We start from the raw sequence: 19,931 nt of genomic DNA on the forward strand, positions 1-19,931 counted from the left end.
TTTGGTTAAATTTAGTTACTAGTATTGTACCATGTGTACAAATGTAGATTTAGTTCATATTTTCTTATTGGATCATTATAAGTCTCCATATTTTTGAAATTTGAAATTTTAGTTTTGACGTAAATGACAATCATTAATCCATTAACTTGATCATTTTAGTCGATAATTTGTGGAAATAACAAACAAACATGTCATAATACAAATGATAATATGTTTGTCGTATCAAATTTTAGAAACAATAGAATTTAATGAATTTAACAATTTTCGCTTGATGAGGATTGGAATTCTAAAAATTGAAAAGTACAGGGACTAAAAGTAACCAAATCAAATAACGTGGATAAAATATACAACTTTAGTAAAGTACAGAGACTAGTGGCACAATTTAACCATTTTTTAATAGTTGAGTTTCTCGCAAATTACCTAACCCAGGGTGCTAACTAACTCGAGAAAGCTTAAAAGGAAAATTGAAGGTTTTTTTACTTAGTTTTCCGGTGAGCACCAAATGACTCTATTTCAAACCATCTCATTCATCGTCTTTTTATTCTCTCTTCAGCCATCAGCAAGCGTTGAAATTTGCCGTGTTTCATGTGGGAATCAATTGGTTCGTTTCCCTTTCCGTCTCAGCAGCCAACCCGATCGTTGTGGCTATCCCCCGTTCAATCTCTCATGCAAGGACCAAGCCCAAACTGTCCTTTCGCTTCCATTTTCCGGTGAATTCAATGTCGTACACATTGACTATTTGTTCCAAAATATATGGCTCAACGACCCTGATCATTGCACCCCCAAACGTCTCCTTCATGGACTTAACCTATCCAGTACTCCTTTTGATTCGCTATATCCTCGAAGCTTCACGTTTTTCAATTGTTCCGCCGCTGCATCAACACAGCTTCATCAAGCAAAGTATATCTCTTGTCTCAGCGGTACAAACTTTTCTGTCGTGGCTCTACCGGCGGACCGACTCGATTCGTCGGCATCATTGTCAACGTCGTGTTTAGAGATAGCGACGGTTTTGGTTCCGTTTTCCTGGACGGGTTGGTCGAATCTTGGGAATGGTATTATGTTGACATGGAATGAACCGAATTGCCTGAGGTGCGAAAATGGAGCAGGGAACTGCATGTTCAAGAGTGAGACGGGCCTGGATGTTGGATACTCCGGTGGTTTTACCAATGGTATGTTTCTATTTTGCAGTGAAAAATTATGGAAATTTTGGTTAAAAATATTGCATATATAGTTGCAGTGAAAAAAAAGTACATATCTTCAGCTACCATAAATATTCAAGCCTTGCTAATTTGTAAGGAGAATTTTAAAGTATTTTTTATTATATGCTAAAATAAAAACTAGATTTTTCAATTCTAGATATGGATTTTGTGAAATGCTTTTGATTTTTACTAAGAAATTAGTATTTATTATGTCATTTTATACCAATTTTTTCATTTCTATTTATTTTTATTTAGTTCTCAAACTTGGTAATTTTTTCAACTTAATCTCTAAACTTATTTTTGTCCACATTAATCCCAAAATTTAGAAATAAATTTTAATTTAGTCCTTGAACTTAGATTCCATTAAGGTGTGATGATGTGATCACCTAAAACTTTTTTAAAAATATATAAAATCTAAACATACAAAAATTTTGAATGATAAATTTTACAATTTTTCGTAATGATGTAGCAGTATGAAAATGTATCATGTCATCACACTTTAAGAGAATATCAAATTAGGAAAAGTCGTCAAGTTCTAGGACTAAAGTAAATAAAAAAGTTTAAGGACCAAGGTGAGAAAACTATCAAATTCAGGGACTAAATGTTACTTTATCCCTTATTGTTTTTACAAATCTAATAATAATTAATGCAATTTTTTTCTTATTTTTCTATTATTATTATTTAATTATTTGATCAAATTTCATTGTTGAAAATTCTTTCTAATTTCTAAAGTACATTTATCCAAAAATTCAATTAAATTGATAAAATTATAGAAAAAATCATTCAAGTACACCCTAAAAGTAATTAATACATAATACCCACATTCAATGGTGATATAAAAATATATATACTTGCTTTAGGCTTACTAGTTAATGGAACATATGAGGAAAGATAAAAATGGGACATACAGAGCAAATTTCAAAATTGCTATTCACTTCTCAATCTGTTGGTGAGGCATCGCTTTCATGCTTCCACAACCACGTCAGGCGGCGGTTGAATTTCATACTTGCGTCTTTCATTTTTTTTTTTTTTTTGTTTTAAAAGATCAAATAAAATAAGGAAGATAAATGTTTCATTATTTATTTTTAGGTCTTTCAAGACATGCTAAATACGGTATAATGTTTGGTGCTGGAATACCGGTGTTGTTCATCGTCGGCTTAGTAATTTACCTCCGCAACAAGGTTGAAGAAGACTACAACAATCGGCATCCAAATCAGCCAGAACTGTTGTCGACCACCCCAAGATTAGATGCTTCCGTCAAAGGTCTCGATGGACAAACCATCGAGGCGTATCCAGTAACATTGCTGAGTGAAAGCCGGCGATTACCGAGGCCTAATGATAATACTTGCCCAATATGCCTTAGTGAATACCAAGCTAAAGAGATGTTAAGGACTATTCCAGATTGCGAGCATTATTTTCATGCCGTTTGTATCGATGAGTGGCTGAAATTGAATGCTGCATGCCCCTTGTGCCGTAATACCCCGCAAACATTAGCTCCTATTGTTTCATCTTCATCATAACAGATGATTAATTTACTTATTTGTCTTTGTGTATAATTTCTGTATGGGATCAATGTAAAAGAAATAAAGTGAAAATTACCAAACCCATCATTGTGATTATTTATTTATTTATTCATTATCAATACCTACCAAAACAATTGAGGGTGACAAGGAAAACACAAAAAAAAATAAGGAATAAATTTCGTCGGTGAAAACAATACTACAACATAGTAGACAGCTAACTATTGTTTTTCAGTTTCTTCTGACATGCCAACTCGAGGTCTACAAGTTTAATCTGCCAAAAAAGCAAGAACAAACTGTACGTTGTTTATAATCCTCTAAACTAACTACTTACATGAATGGACTTCTTTAACGTTATTAAAAGAATGGATTCAATTTCCATTCAACCTTTCTTGTTCATCATCATTTTCTTTTCTTTTCAACCATCAATAAGCCTAGAAATTTGTTCTACCCTATGCGGATCTCAAACTATTCGCTTCCCTTTCAGGCTTATAGACCAGCCCCAATACTGCGGCTATCAAGACTTTGAACTCTCTTGCCAAGTCCAGGAGACGACACAAGACGTAACCATCCTCACTTTCCCATATGCCGGTAACTTCAGCGTCTTCCATATCGATTACGCCCAACAAGTAGTGCAACTCAGCTACTCGGAAGGGTGCCTCCCGGGAATTCTTCTTCAGGGTCTTAATCTCTCAGGCTCTCCTTTTATGTCAGTAAACACTCAAAGCTACACTTTTTACAACTGTTCAACTATGGTGCAATATCCTGGAGTAACAAAAATTCCATGTCTTAGCGGGTTCAACTTTTATGTCGTTGCTATACTGACGGATGGTTATACCCCATCGACGTCGGTGTGTTTGGAGATAGCAAAGGTTATGGTCCCAATGTCAACAGATTGGTGGGAGGACGGTATGACTTTGGGGTGGAACCAACCTGATTGCCGGTGGTGTGAAAGCCATCAAGGAACTTGCCTATTCGAGAATGTTGGTGCAGGCTTGCAGGTCAGATGCGGCAGTGCTATTAAACACGGTATGCTTCATTAACTTCTTCTACGCTGTCCTTTTCTTTAATCGTTTAAATGTGTGTTTTTTTTAATGCAAAAAGGTTAAAACTGAGAAAAAAACATGCATAAACTTTGAAGTGTAATAACCAATAATGGTAATTGAGTTAAAAGAGCAGTTTTTCATCTTTGCATTCCATTGGTAAAGTGGAAGCCGGAAGCATGTTAAGAAGGGTGATATGGGGAGTATATAGAACAATTTGGTATTAGAATTAGGATTTACCGATGGAATGCAAACTACATTGGATCTTTCAAATGTGCAGATATCGCTTTTCTTCTTCACGGATATTCCTTCAATATCTTTTCTTTAAGGTAATATTCCTTCGATATCCTGACTACATTCCTCTAGAAGTAAGTGGAGTGTCAAAATTTTATCCATATTTATATTTAATTTTATTTTAGTAATTAATTTTTTTTCTTTTGTATTTTGATACTTAAAAGCTTAACTCCATTATACAATGTTAAAAAAGCTGCCAATAACAACACGCCAAGTCATCAATAACATGATGTAATATGTTAACCAAAGTTGACCGGTATTCGCCGAGAATTAATTGCTTTGATTGACCATTGTTTGGACAAAAAAATCATTAAAATTGTAAAAAGTATAATTTTTTTAAAAACTGTAAAAGTTGTTTTAAAATATTTAAAAGTTGTAAAAATTATTAAAAACATTAAATTTTGTAAGTATATATAAAAATTATAATTTTTAAAATGAAAAAATTTAAATTATTAAAATTATAAAAAATATTAAAAAGTATTTTCAAATTTAAAAAATTTTAAAAATTGTAAAATTTGGCCTGCCTTAGCATAAAAGAAAAATCAATTTGAGATTTATGGCAAATTCCATTTCGAATATCAAGGATGAATGTGAACCAAGTTAGCTAAAACTGATTATGGGAATCGTATACATTTTTAATATTTTAAAATAATTTTCACAATTTTTTTACTTTTTAAATATTTTTGCAATTTTATATAAAATTTTAATGATTTTATTAATTATCAATTTTTAATATTTTAAATTATTTTTACAGATTTTTATAGTTTTTAATAAATTTTAATAATTTTTTACAACTTTTAATGATTTGTCCTATCAATGACCAATCAACACAATCAACATACCACGTCATCAGTCAACATGCCACATCATCAGTCAATGTGCCATTTCATCGATGACATGGTGTGTTCTCATTTGCCACTTTTTTAACATCGTTAACTTTTAGGTACAAAAACAGGTAATGGAGCAAAGTTCAGTATCAAAATGGGACAAAAAAAATTTTAGATACCAAATTGGAAAAATGAGTATAGTTTCAAATAATGAATAAAGCCTTTATATATATATATATGATTTATTCTAAACTTTGCCCCTCTACCTTACGAAAATTGAAAAGTTAATCTTTTTACTTTAGTTTGTCAAAATTTAGTCTTCGTACAAAAATTGAAAAAAATAGTTTAACAATGTATCATTAATGGTTGACCTGGAAGTCAATAATCTAACAAACTAAAATAAAAAGACTAACTTTTTTTAATTTTAATAAGGTAGAGGGATAAAATTCATAATTAATATATATATATATATATATATATATATTAGAGCCTCAACTTTGAATTTAATTTGCATTCATCTTTTCTTGTGTAGGGCTTCCATCAAGTGTTAGAGATGCCTTGGTTTTCGGCTTGGAAATATCCCTTGTGTGCCTCATCGCGATTATAAGTTGCGTAAAACTCAACTTTACCGAGGGACAGAACCACCCCAACCCCGAAATCCTCATGACCCACCCTCGATCAACTCCAGGTTCAACAAAAGGCCTTGATAGACAAACAATTGACACATACCCTACAACTTTGCTTGGTCCAAGCCGATGCCTACCCAATCCGAGAGACAACATCTGCTCCATATGCCTATGCGAATACCAAGCCAATGAGACGTTAAGAACTATCCCTAATTGCAGCCATTATTTTCATGTCGATTGTATAGACCAGTGGCTTAAACTAAATGCAACATGTCCCGTATGTCGCGATAAGTTTGAGGAGCCTCCTCCTGTCGCTCCTACATTATCATCACTCATGCCAGTGGTTGCCTTTTTTACTTTAATATATGTGCTTTAAATGTTGTCAATTAATATTCCTTTGGGTTAAATGGAGACTTAATTGTTGCTCTATATCTTCACTTATCATTTATAAAAATAGATTTTGTTGGATGCATAAGGGCATGTTTACCTTTGCCTTTGATTTTTATTTGATATATGCACTATTAATGAATTCAAAACGAAGTTACGAACTTAATTATGTTGTATTATTTTATGCATAAACAAAGTTCATATCGTGTTATAAACATCATATTATAAAGGGTTAATGTTATATTTGGCTCTTGAAATTTAACTAAATGTGCTATGTGATACTTGTATTAAAAAATTGTAATTTACTACCTGTAGTATTTCTCTACAATAAAATCCACCCTAACACCTTAATCTATATCTATAATTTATATAAAAGCACGAATTTAGAAAAAGTTTCAATCAATGAAAATACCCTTTCTTTTTCTTTATATTACTAAATTGACATTTAATAAAAGAGTTTTTATTCATTTAAACTATATAGTTGAGTTGAAGTTAAATTTAATGTGTAACAGCCCGCCCGGCGTAGATCGTATTGATATGTTATTTGACGTATAGTTAGGTAAGCCAGGGTAGAAAAAGGATGGGATTGGTGAATTATCCGTTGCGTCTAGGTGGCGTATTGCGTGAATACAATAGTACACCATTTTGCAGAACTCCTCGTTGGAATTTGCCATTTGGCAGACTTTTTTGGGAGGCAATCTGCCAACCCCAGATACTTTGGGGTGAACTTGTTAGTTTACGGATTGATAGATTTGTTTTCTGTGTTTTAGCACGAAAACAATGAGTCGGTGAGTATCGTTAGAGTTTAGCTGAGACCTAGTTGAGATTGAACTAGATTTCTGTAGATGACAGCTTGATGTGCTTAGGTAGTTGAATGATTTGTTTAGTTAACTTGTATTAGTGTACAAGCAACGTTTTACTACTCACTAAGCTGATTAGTGTTAGTAGTTATGTTTGGTAAATGATTAGGTTTCAAAATTTTAGGAAACTCTATTCTCAAGTTTCAAGGGCTATAGTGGGATTTTCTAACCCTTCCAATAATCTTTGTCGCCATTGTCTGTGCTATATAAGGATGTCGATAACCGACATGTTTCACCTTTGTTTTTCTCTACATTATTTTTTGAGTATTTGGAAAATTTTAAGGTATCTTCATTAGAGAAGACGAAGGAGGTTCAGTAGCTAGTCAAAACGGCCTTATCAAGTACCAGCTTATTAGTAATTTCTAGAAAGCCCTTAGGTAGTTGTCGAAGGGATTTACATTTTTGCATTAGTGCATACATGATTAAATTAGATAAATGGTTTGATGGTTATAACTGTTTCTTATTTAGCCGAAAAAGCTAGTGAAGGGTCGTGTACGATAAGTTGTCTCTACTGTAAATGAGTTTATGTGTTGTGTCTGGATGGGTGTGTAATAAACCAATATTGCATGTGTGAGTATGGCCATTGTCAATGTAAAAACACCCTCCTTGTTGTATGAGCCCAGTATTACACAAATTGTGATATGTGAAAATATGGAAAGGAAATCTGTTTGTGATGCCTCCACTAGGGCAGCTATATTGCAAATCGGACTGACAGATCACGGTCTGGCCTTACGAGAGAACACGTGTTCAACTTAACAAGGATGATATGAATATGAATATGACTGATTTATGATTTTGGATTATGGGTCCAAGGCTGGCACAAGGAATGATAGTTTGTAAACATGCAGGATTATGGGAGATACGCATGAGTTGGCAAATAGTAAACGCCTATGTACTGTGTGTTATATTTAAAATGGCAAAGTATTTCTACCAGTGAAATGTAGATATCATTATTGATTTACCATGTCTGTACGACAAAGTCTCACGAATAAGTTTGTTTTTCTTATGAGTATCGATGCTTGTTGAATCGCGGTATTTCTGTAATTTATTGCATCCATTTTTGGAACTCACTAAGTTCAATTGAACTTACTCCATTACTTATCCTTCTTTAGGCATATTTCTAGTAGAAGAGGAATCGGTTGAAGGAGACTACGCCAGAGCTACAGTTGCGAGTGAGCCACTTGTTTATTTCTGTATCATGTATGGCTATTTTGGCGGATGACGTATACATATGTTTTGTATTTAACTTTTGCAATTAACTTCGTCGTTTGTATTGTTCTGTCTTAAAAAGAGAATTAACTCTTACTATAAAAGTGTACGCCAAACTCTCTTGAATTGTAGTTTATGAACTTATCTTTTATATGCTTACGCCATAACTAGGCATTGGTTGGAAAATATAACTATTCTTGTATAACTCCTATTACTTTCTTTAGAGATGCGTCGAAAGAATAATAATTTTTTTTAAAAGAAAATTTTATAACTATTTTCTCAAAGATTTAAGTTAAGCTAAAGGATTTAAATCCATCAATAATGCCCTAGTCCATTGGGGTCTGTTTTTAGAAAAAACAGGTTTGAAAAACGCAACAGAAAATAAATTTAAGGAAAACAGAGTTTTAAATTTTTTTCCAAAACAATATCTTGGTTGCGATATTTAAAGTAATAAACACTTAATCAAAATTATACTTTTTTTTATTCGTCTAGGGTGAGCGCTTCGACCAAGTAGTCTTCTTTGCTATCCTCAAGCTCACGTCTACCGAGTGTAGGCTCGCTTCAAATCAGAAAATTTTTCACAAAAATTACTGGTGGGGTAATTCTGCAATTTCTCTAAACTTTAGGGTCAAGTTGTAAATCAAAAAAATATCTCTAGAAATTTTCTGAAATAATCTCTTCAAAAACTTTTCTCTCTACAACTTTCTCTTGAATTCAAGTGTGTTAAATAATGATCCAATACTCTTTTATATAAGGAGAATTTAGAGAGTTCAACTATTGTTAAACTTAATTACTTTAATATTAAATTAATACAAAATTTATCAAGATAAATATTAAATTTAATTTAATATTAAATCTTATTAAATAATAAAATGTTTATCTACAAGATAAACATTAAATTTAATTTAATATTAAGATAATCACTTTAATACTAAATTAATAAAATACTATTAAGATAAGTATTAAATTAAATATAATATTAAACTATTAAAATAATATTATTTTTGGAGTAGTTAATTTAAAATCAAATTCTTTGGTAGAGCCCCAGTAGGAGTGTAACTTTTACACTATTCAACCACCAAAGACCAACCTTCACTGGCCACCGGCACACCGTTGTTGCAGCCGCTGACACCGCTGTGTCCAGTGATGTAGCTGCAACACCCTTACGGCACCCCAAGTCGATTCAGTTACTATTGGTTCGATCAGAGTCAGTTACAACCCGATTGGTCCGGTCTAACCACCAGTTGGACCGTCAACCTAGTTTTACAAGTAGGGCCCGATTCGACTAGTTTTTAGGTCTTGGTATTGGTTTTGGGCACCTAGGCCATATTTACGATCTTAGGCTCAATTTTCAAGTTCAATTACCCATTGGGCCAATTATCTGACTTGAACATTAATTTCTAAAAGTATCATATTAATTTTAATTAATTTGATTAATTTAATTTTACTTGATCTAAATTAACATTTCCAAAAATCACTTAGATTTTCCAAATTATTTTTTCAAGAAAATTCTTTAATCAAATTCTCTAGTTGAACAATTCTCACGATCACCTAATTTAATTCCACATCGAATAAATCAACTCAATTAAATTATTTCCAAAGTCATAGACTTTTTTTCTGATTCAACTGCAGTCCGATCGAGCTTTTGTTGAGCTAGCGGAGGGACCAATCGGACATATACAATTAGACTCTAGTAATTGCAATTATATTCAGAAGATCGTTCCAATAATTTGCAATTACTTAATCATGGAGTTAATCCACAAGAAGTACCATGATTGAAAACTCCTTATTGTATTCTCTTTATGTAAGCAATTCATTTAACTTCTTTGTCCAATGATCTCGTCATGTGTATGTTACCATCATATGATATCCATGATTCCTTTGAGTTAAATCCGTTTACTCAATACGAACTTATTTTATCTCATTGTCACCATTATGTTTTCTTAATGATTAATATGATCACTGTCAACAAATGACTGTGATAAATTGCTCGTTCAAGAACTAGCAACTCGTACTCACGTTTCATATTTATCAATCCACACAATCCCAATGAGAGGATATCATTAACTCTTTATTGAGCTATGAATTCCACTGTTGCTAGTAAAGTCATACCATACACAAGTCATATACCCAACATACCGGTTATGGGTTTGATCATATTTAGAGAATAAGCCTCCACTTATATCAAAGCACATGAGTTGCATACGCATAGTCAGTGACTAACTCAGGATTTAGGTAAATTACACCATGAACGCCACAAGTAAATTAATTCACAAATAGATTCAAATTTAATTCATCTTGGGTCCAGTCCAATGTATCATTCTACCAATGAATACATCTGTGTCTCTACCCGTGGAGTCAACTACTCCGATAGCGAAGACTAGCCATCTCCCCGATTGGAATTGTAGACGACATAATAATCATTCTCAGTATTTAAATCAAATATTCACTTTGATTCTTTTACGAGTTTACGAACTCATTTAGATTATCTACTGAAGTAGGTTGTCTTTCTCGCAATGTAAACGTTCTTACAATACTACTTCTCTTCAATTTGAACTTAAACAACCAATCAGCTAATATTTGCTTATCACAATTTCACTATGCATACAAAATAAAAAAGATAGAAATATAAAAGATATAATTGTGAAATGTGAAATTAACTTTATTTATTTATTCATCATTCAAATATATAGAAAACAGTTACATGCTTACTATAATATGGACACATTTTTCAATATTTGTTTGGTTGAATGGTACACGTCATGCCTTCCTGACGGGCTAAGGGGTGTTACACAATGTATTAAGAATAAGTAATATTAAGTACTAAAAATAAAAAATTCATATCAAACAATTTTTTCATTTTTATATAATAGAGTTTTTAATTCATTTGAACTACACGAATATATTAATTAATTATAAATAATTTATTATTTAAATTAATTATTATTTAATTAGTATTAAAGTTGTATAGCTATTAAAATAAGATTTATCATTATAAATAACATTAAACTTTTAAGCATTTTCATATTCAAATGACGACGACACTTGTGGAAATTTATTTTAAACGATGACAAGGTAATATTATGATATTTTTCATCACAAATTTATTTATAATTTATTATACATATTATATTAGATTTATTTTAAACTCACTTTTATTAGCTTCTTATTATTTCTTTGCCTAACGTGATTAGGAGTAATTTTCATTTTTGAATTTTGCTAAAATTTTAATTTCTATTAATTTTTTCTATTCGATATGCAAGATATCACTACATTTGTTCCTATGATCTAATCCGTATGATTTTTGTTTTCCCATATTTGCCTAAGTTTGAAAGCTAAATACTTATTTGTATGGATAAAGAGTAAGTCTAATACATCAACTATACCTGGCCAAGTACTCCACTCAGGTTTAAAGATTTACCCGAAAAATAAGAAAATTTGGACGAAAAAACGAGGCCTGAAAAATGGGTTTGTGTAAAATTTAAGACCCATTTTCTATATTAGCTAGGCCTTGGGCAAGATTTTTTTGTCCGAGCCTGACCCGACACGAATGTATTATGTTATAAAAAATTATATTAATTATATATGTTAAATAATAATAATATTTTTATATTTAATCACTAACCCAATAACAATTAAACACATTACCCAAAACCTTAAAAAAAAAAAACTTAACTGACTAAATAACCCAACATAAAATATAAAATTTTAAAAATTTTATTTAATACAATAAAATATTTATTTGTGTTTTAAATATAATAAAACATTTATTATATTTATGATAGTATTTTTTTAATGTACTTTTAATGTGTTAGAAAAAATATTTGTGTTTTTTAGTGCATTTAGTGCATTATATATATATTTTAAAATATCTTTAAATAAAAACTAATCTAAAAAATCAAATATGGACGAGTCTAGTCCGGTTTGAGTTTATCTTTCTTAAATTGGGTTGGGCTTGGAAAAAAGTAAGTCAATTTTTCGAGTCGAGCCTGGACTTAAAAAATTGGTTTAGATACCTTATATGAGCTCGACCTGATCCAACTTATGAGCACCTCTAATTGCAACCATACCCAAAAAATCATGATTGAGTAAAAAAAATTAAAAGGAAGTGAATTATTATAATTGTAATTATATAAATTATTCAATTTATAATAATAAATTTTTATTATTTATCATATTTTTTTTTATATATTTTCAACTTCAAATAATTAATTGTACGAGGAGTTTAATAAGATAATATATTGAAAAGAAAATAAAGATGGTAGTAATAAGAATGATAGTTTGAAATCGAATATTAAAATAGAAAATTTTGTTAAGAATATCTTATTAAGTGGATGTCCATCAAGATTAAGATAAGTTTTGATGTACTTCAAATTTTAATAGTTATTAGAATTAGATCTCTACTTCATTTATACTTCTTATGCCTATAAATAGAGATTTTGAAGAAGCATTGTAATCATCCCATTGATTAATAAATTACATTCTCTATTAATTCTCATATTTTCTTGTTCTTTATTTTCTCTATATCTATTTATTTTATAACATGTTATTAGCACGATTCTCAATATTTTTTTCTAAACCCACCTCGTCCTAATTTTTTATTTGACAACCCATACCTCAAATGCTTTCTATCCCTTTCTAATTCCTCGTTGAATTACTTTCATTATTTTTCTAACCTAACATTCCAATTGGTTGCTTGGCTACCTCAAAATTGATGAAAAAATAAACTTTCAAAGAAACTTAAGGTAATCCTAAATCTTATATCACAAATTGTTTTATACTATTTCCTATTTTCATTCTTAAATACATTATTATAATTACATTTGACAAATGCACAATTATTATATTTTTAGTACAAATTGTAATTACACAACTTGGAGAAATTATTCTTGTGAGGTAAAATGAATTCAACAATATTTGTCCATGTATGTACATTTTAATTATTAATTATTTTTTAAAAATATGTTTTCATTTTTGTTGGCGTCGTCTACCTTATGGTATCAAATATACCCAATGCAAAGACTACAAGAAATTCTCCTACGAACGATTGGCACAACATAGTTCTTCTTTGCCTGATTGAAATCTGGATTTTCCAAGGAGATTGCTGAAATGAGAGGGCCATGGGCTCCTCTGTCAGGGTTTGCTCGAGTTCCTTTGCCAGCCCAGTAGAAACGAACCATTCGTTACACTAACATTATATGATTTTGGATTATGGGACAAGAGCCGCTTTAGCTTTAGCTTCTATATTGAAATATTGCTCCATAACCTCATCCTGCCAGTGCCAGTGCCAGTGCCACATTGTTGTTGAAAAGCTATTAACACAAACAGTTTTGATATTTTACCTGCATATATATATCAAACAATCACCTTCCAAGGCTTGCATAGCTTGAGAACTGAATCTCAGCAAAATGTAGCTTCACATTGTAGTTCCCATTCTCCAAACAATAGTGATAGTAAGTAAGCGAGAGCGGAGGCAGACGTGCTGTAGGGTATAATTCAGAGAGGTTTGTTGACTGGACAGCTTTAGTAAAGCGTGATTGAGTTTAGTTCATCACCATGTCTCTAAAATCTTTGGTGCTAGTAGATCCCTAGTTATCACCATTTCGACCGTGTATACTGCTCCACTTTCCTCTGATGTAAGCCATTGTTAGGCTTGTTTATGGTCTTGAGCAAATTTGCATAAAACTCATACACAACATCCTTCACTTAAGGTTGAACATAAGTCACTAACTGCAGCAGATCATTCTTCTCAAGAACGACATCGATTCCTCTAACGCCAAAGCTTCGCTCATCGATGCTCAGTTCTTCAGTGAAGTTCTTTATGGCCAACAACAAGTACCTGTTTGGTTCTTCTTGAGGAAGGCATCTTCTTCTTTAGATAGAGAATGTACGGGCTATGTATTTTGCTTCTCTGAAGCCTTCTTTGCTTTGGGTGAGAGTGGAATGTTAAGCCTTTTTGTACAAGCCATGCCTCCAAGGTAAAGCTTTTTCAAAGGAATATCATCATCAGACTGTGTCTCACATGATGATTCAGATACCAGGCTCGATCTTCTTTCCGGGGCAAAAGGAGCTTTCCCTTTGTCAAGAGCTGCTCTAATTTTTGCAGCTTTATGGCTATGTTCGATCTCCTTGTGAGCTAGAAGGCATTTAATCTTACAAGGCTGAGACCTGTGTCAGACTATCTAATCGTATTTTAGTGTTTCTGAAAAAGTAATTCTAGGAAGTTGCTTTGTATATACAAAAGTTGGAAATCGAATTCTGCTCTTCCCAATCTACTTCTCGGATGCAACTGAACAAAATGCAAAAGCACGTCTTTTAGAATACCGTCATACTAGAGGAAAGTTCCTATGTGGTAACACTGAACTTCCATGAAAATAGTTCAATCTTGGACAAAACACATTGTTGTGCAAACTGTATTTATATGGAAATTATAAAATGCTGCAAAGCTTTGATTACAGCACAACACTAGAAGGGAAAAAGACAGACATTTGCTCTGCTCTGAAGCACAAATAAAAAACACTCCTTTTTAATCTATTGAGAAGCCATTTGTTTAACTTCTCAATTCTCACTCTTTTTCATGTCTTCTATTCTACCTACTATAATATTATATATAAAAACTAATGAAGTAGAGGGGAATGAGGATGAGCTCTTCTTTTTAATTTGTCTCTTCACTCCTTTCTCCTCCTATCTTCATTGTTATTTATACCTAATATATCACCTACAACCCTAATCAACAAGTAAAGTTGGATATCCCCAAACAAGAGAAGAAAACCCTTTTCTTTTTTTTTTTCTTTTGGATAGGTATTCGGTATACTGCACAACTCTAAGCACCACAATAACCCAGAAAACAGAGTGGATTTTTTAACTCTGCTATAGCATTGTTGTTGGTCCTTTCATTCTTAAGCCAAATTGTAGCTTGAAACCGAGACATCAGCAGGAGAAGTAGAATGGATGTATACAAACTCAATACTCTTTCCAGCAGGTAGAGAGTTGAGCCATGTTGGGAAACCATAAGAATTGCCAGACTTGGAGAGACCCCATAGAGGACCATAAAGCTTTGATATAGAAAGCTTGAGATCCTTCAGTGTCTTGTAAGACTTGTTGGTCACTATTGTGGAATACCTGTAGTAGGTTTTTCCCTTGGCATTCCAGGAAGTTGTCATCTTCTGCTCTATGGTAATTGGATTAGACGATGTAGCTGCCAAATAAACAAAAAATTCCCCCACTATCAGATCTTGAAATTTAATAGCTACTATAATGTGAAACAGAACCAAACGTTCCTTCATCAATAACAGGTTGTGTCCTAATTCCTAAGAGTAGGACCAACAATGTTTATGGGGAAATCATTTAAAAGAGAAGCAAAGAATATACCAGGGGTTGGAGTGAATTTGGGTTTTGGCGCCGGCTTTGGTTTGGCAACAACAGGATTAGGAGCTGGGACAACCACTACATGAAAAGCCAATGTCATGATCATCATGATTGATGGAATTAGCGAGAGTTAGAATAAAAAGTTGTAACCATATAACTTCAACAGGGAGATATATGCTTTTACATACCAGGAAGGAGCTGATTATAACCGCCATGAGCACCACCAAGTCTAGCCAATATGCCAAGAAGAGGAGCATTGTTGTAGGTAGCAGGCTCTGTTTGCTCATAATTGTCCCTTTCATCGGCAAAGTTATCATAGGCATCAGGTCCTCCGACAATAGCACCGGTGAGGACATTAGGATCACTTGCTTTCCTTGAATACCAAGTGGCATAGCCTTGTCGGCACGCAACAAATTTAGGGTCAACCTTGAACGAAACAATTGAAGAAGCTCGGTGGTGAACTTGTCGTGGGAAATTGTTCCCATAACCAACCATGTAACTTGTTGCTCTTGGATTGTCTCCAAGAATGTAATCCACCTGATAATTCAACATTGCAAAAACATCAGAAATTTTGTTATAAAGGTTGAATTTGTCAGTGGTCATCATTCAATAATACTTGAATACATGAAGAGAAGAGTGATCACCTGAGATTTTGCAAAAGAAAGAAGCTCAGATGGTGCAACATTGACAGCAGCACACTTCAAGCTTCCCCTAGAGGACGCGAGATAGTCAGAGTACACGGTGGCCAAGAACGAAGCACTAGTCACGAACTGCATATTATTCCACCTCTGTCGGAAAATCAAACCCCCGGGAGTCTTCTGAATATTACGGCCACCCTTCCCGATCAATGAGCACATGAAATACTCTGCCTTTTGGTGGTACCTCTCAAACACCGGTGCATGGAGTCCAGCTTTGCCTTGCATTAAGAACTACAGGGAAACGAAAACTACTAGGTTAAATTTTGAAGCTTGAAGAAACCAATAAGTACTAGATTCAGATATTGAAAATAATACCTTGGCGACAAGGGTCTGAACCCCAGCGTACTTGACGTCCCAACCGAACTCAGTCATGGCCCAACCTGTTCCACCCATAGAATCACCATTTTTGCCAAGATAGTTCAAGTAGTACTCATTGTTACTAGCTTGGTACAGCCACGCAGCGGCCCACAACAACTCGTCCTACACGATAACATTCCAACTTAATTAATAAACCGTACCAGTAAACATGCTATTTTCTGCCATTAAAACTATAAATTGCTCAAATTGATTGCTTTGATAAAATTTAGAAAAGCTTACATTGTAGCCACTGATGGATCGGTAGTATTTTTGGGCAACTGTGATGCTGCTGTCGTATTTACCTCTGTATTTATCAGCAAATTCGAATAGCTGAAAACAAAAACAAAAATTAAAATTAATTATATTGTAAAAATTATTGAAATTTTTGTTGAAGAGAATGGATAGGGTAGGTGAAGCAATTTGAGGAAAGAGGCAAGGGTAATTTGGGGATGTAAGTTAAACTGGAGGAGCACCGACAGGGTTGGCATGTGAGGAACGAAATGACTGGGTATAAATGGACGGTTAAGATATGCTTGTACGAGAGATCTGTACGGTCATAAAAGATTAATTACCCGTGATGGATGGGGCAAAAGCAAAGCTAAGCGTTCTCATCACCAGGAGTCATAAAATTAGAACATCAATCCACTGGAGTCAATCCGTTCCATTAGAAAAAAATATTATTTTATTTTTATATAAACTTTTAAAAGCTTAATATAGAAAATAATAAATATTTATTTGATTTTAAAAAAATAAAAAATAAAAAATTTAATTAAAGCCAAATTTATAGAGATGATAATGATATAGAATCTAACTATACCCACCCCTTCCACCCATGATCAATTTAGAACCATTAACAAGAATCTAGCGAACGACACCGTTTCACCCAAAATATAGCTACTACAAGGGTTAAAAGGTTTTTATTTTTCCTGGCTCAAAACAGTGGTAGTATTTTGGTGGAAGAAAGAAGTAGACAGAGGTGGTTGTTTTTATTAAATGAAAACTAGGGTTGGGCCCCCCAAGTTGCGAAATTGAGGCCGACAAAAGAGTGCGTAATAACAACCATTTTTTCCATCATCTTCTGATAAAAAAAGGTATAGAGTGTAAGCTAACATGCATCGGCGGATCCAATGGTCCCAGCAACGCGAGAAGACAGACTGCGTAAATGTATACCTGGTGGGCATGGCGAAGAAGCTCGGTGGAATATGCAGGGTTGGAACGGCGGAAGACGATTGAGGCGGCAGCCATGGCGGCGGCAGTTTCACCTGCCAGATCCGACCCAGGGTTGCTTGGGTCTATCTTGTAAGCATGACGGTTGGTGGTCATATCCTCTGGTCTTTGCCAACAGTAGTGGTCACTGTTACCATCGCCCACCTAAAATGGATCTCACCAAAATTAATTATTTTTTAATTGAGTCCTTTTGAGTTTTAGCAGTATTAAATTCAAACTAATATTTTATTAGTAGCCAAGTGTTGCTATCAAGTATGAGATTTGAAAAAAAAATTTGGACATATTAGTGACAAAATAATGGAGTGTTAAGAATGGCAAGAAACACGAGGAGGGAAGAAGGTCGGGAAGAGTACCTCTCCATAAAGGACATAAGGTTCGGGATGAGCTTTAATGAGGTAGTCAGTGCCCCACTTGACTGCTTCCATCGCATGGCCGAGCTCTCCATTGGCACCCATTTGTTTCCCGTACTCTATAATACTCCAGGACATCATTGTTATGGTGAATGCCATGGGCAGTCCGAACTTCACATTGTCCCCTGCATCGTAGTACCCTCCAACCAGATCCACCTTGAGAATTTGGGAAAACAACTTCAACCATAAATACCATAATTTTCGATTCTAAATGAAGCAAGTCAAAGAACAAAAGTGACGTTTTGACCGAGAAAAGAAGTTCAAGTTGAGAGTGGAACTTTAACTTACCCCACTGGCCTTGCCGTCATTCAAGCCGGAATTGGCTCTCCACGTAACTCTCTGGTTATGAGGAAGGTAACCAGATCTCTGAGCTTCAAAGAACAGAATGCTCTTGCTCAGAGCTTGGTTATAGTCATGTCCAGCAAAAGCAGAAGGAAGAAAAAGCAGCAGAAGTAAAGGAGTCATTTCAATCAGCCTCATCAACTTCTCCATGTACATTCAAACTTATCAAAAGACACAATTCAAGTTTCAAGTTGAAACAAAAACAGATCTCTTTCTGCAGCAGAGTGGGGTTTCCTTCAAGTTTCTAAAACTAAAAAGAGAAACCCATTTGGTATCGAACACAAAAAATGCAGTCTAGTAAGAGAGAAAGGTAAAAAAAATGGAATGAGTTAAAAGAGGTGATAGAAATGAAAGTGAGGAGAGAAAGAGCAGTGGGATTGGGAATTGGAAGAGGAGCTGAAGCCTCTATATATTGTGGAGTGGAGGGAAGGAAGAGCAAGAGAGGTTAAAAATTGGTATTGAAAGTAGTTTTTAATAATAATTGGAGGAGAGGGAAAGGGAAAGAACAAAGTCATGTGGGTGTCCCTGGCGCTTTTAGTCTTTTACTGGGTAGAGTCGGTGCGGATTTAATGGTTCTTTTTGGCAGGGAAACTGCTGCTAAACATGATTAAAATTAATTTCTGATTTTTACTCTTCTGTAGAATTTCTTTTTATGCCTTCTCCACTCCACTAAACTTACATTGTTTGTAACTTGGGAATAATGCCCCTGAAATTAAGGCATGAAGTTTATTACGACTCCATTAAATCTCTGTTGGGCACCGCATGTGAGAGGGTACCCTGTCCTGGGTTACAAATGGTGGGCATAATTGGATTTTGCAAAACTTGGCTGCTTGGTTTATGTTTTGAAATTTGTTCACCCATAATTAATGCAAATTATTTTTATTTTTATTTTAAAATTAATCATCTGGCTTCTGCAGCCTGCGACCTGTCCGTTTGCGTCTCCTGTCGTATTAGGTATGGGAAAATTGCAAACCCTGTATCATCTTTTACAGGTGCTGCCACACTGCTTGATTAGGCCAATTATAGCACATATCTAACCCTAATTATTTTAGACATTTTCTTTTCTTTTTCTTTTTAAATTGTATTAAATATTAACTTAAATCTCTTAAAATATATTCATTTTCTCAATTTTGTACTTAATTTTATTTATCTATTTTGTAATGTTGGTTAAAAATATTTGTTAGGCCACTTTGATCAATGAAAAAAAATGTCACGGTGGTCGACGTTGATCGACTATTGACGAGTATTGATTGATCATTGGTAGATATTGACCAATTGTTGACGGTAATTGATCAGGCATTGATTTGCCATGTTATGCTATTAGAATATACCACATGTCCCTTTTATTTTTTTTAATATTATATATATTATATTGATTCATATATAATATATATAAATTTAAAAAAATATATAATTATTATCATAAACAATAATTTTAAGATATAATTTATTGACCACAAATCTACATATGTTTGGAGAATGAATTGATGTGAAAAGCATAAAGAAAAAGATGCATTATTAATGGATAAATGTAAATGTTATATATTATTGATGAAGGGGGTTA

The 19,931-nt window shown here is 33.5% G+C and overlaps 3 protein-coding genes across 4 annotated transcripts; 2 read left to right on the forward strand and 1 right to left on the reverse strand.

Moving 5' to 3' along the window:
• Window positions 1-459: 459 nt before the first annotated feature.
• LOC105791349 (RING-H2 finger protein ATL22) lies at window positions 460-2,802 on the forward strand. Its single transcript, XM_012619389.2, has 2 exons — window positions 460-1,169; window positions 2,289-2,802. Exons 1-2 carry the CDS (start codon window positions 503-505, stop codon window positions 2,717-2,719), a joined length of 1,098 nt encoding a protein of 365 aa, XP_012474843.1. The 5' UTR covers window positions 460-502; the 3' UTR covers window positions 2,720-2,802.
• Window positions 2,803-2,940: 138 nt separating this feature from the next.
• Window positions 2,941-5,962, forward strand: LOC105791348 (RING-H2 finger protein ATL20). 2 transcript variants are annotated; one of them, XM_052634431.1, is made up of 3 exons: window positions 2,941-3,748; window positions 4,043-4,091; window positions 5,416-5,513. In XM_052634431.1, the coding sequence occupies exons 1-3, from the start codon at window positions 3,058-3,060 to the stop codon at window positions 5,432-5,434; spliced, it is 759 nt and encodes a 252-aa protein (XP_052490391.1). In that variant the 5' UTR covers window positions 2,941-3,057; the 3' UTR covers window positions 5,435-5,513. The 2 variants fall into 2 exon arrangements, with proteins under 2 accessions (XP_052490391.1, XP_012474841.1); XM_012619387.2 differs by lacking the exon at window positions 4,043-4,091 and having other exon boundaries at window positions 5,416-5,962.
• Window positions 5,963-14,350: 8,388 nt separating this feature from the next.
• Window positions 14,351-18,784, reverse strand: LOC105791350 (endoglucanase 6). Its single transcript, XM_012619390.2, has 9 exons — window positions 18,314-18,784; window positions 17,969-18,181; window positions 17,559-17,759; window positions 16,629-16,718; window positions 16,347-16,511; window positions 15,978-16,262; window positions 15,522-15,870; window positions 15,337-15,411; window positions 14,351-15,163 (listed from the first exon to the last, which is right to left on the reverse strand). Exons 1-9 carry the CDS (start codon window positions 18,521-18,523, stop codon window positions 14,865-14,867), a joined length of 1,887 nt encoding a protein of 628 aa, XP_012474844.1. The 5' UTR covers window positions 18,524-18,784; the 3' UTR covers window positions 14,351-14,864.
• Window positions 18,785-19,931: the final 1,147 nt, after the last annotated feature.

The sequence above is a fragment of the Gossypium raimondii genome, chromosome 8, assembly GCF_025698545.1.
Source record: "Gossypium raimondii isolate GPD5lz chromosome 8, ASM2569854v1, whole genome shotgun sequence".
NCBI lineage: Eukaryota > Viridiplantae > Streptophyta > Magnoliopsida > Malvales > Malvaceae > Gossypium > Gossypium raimondii.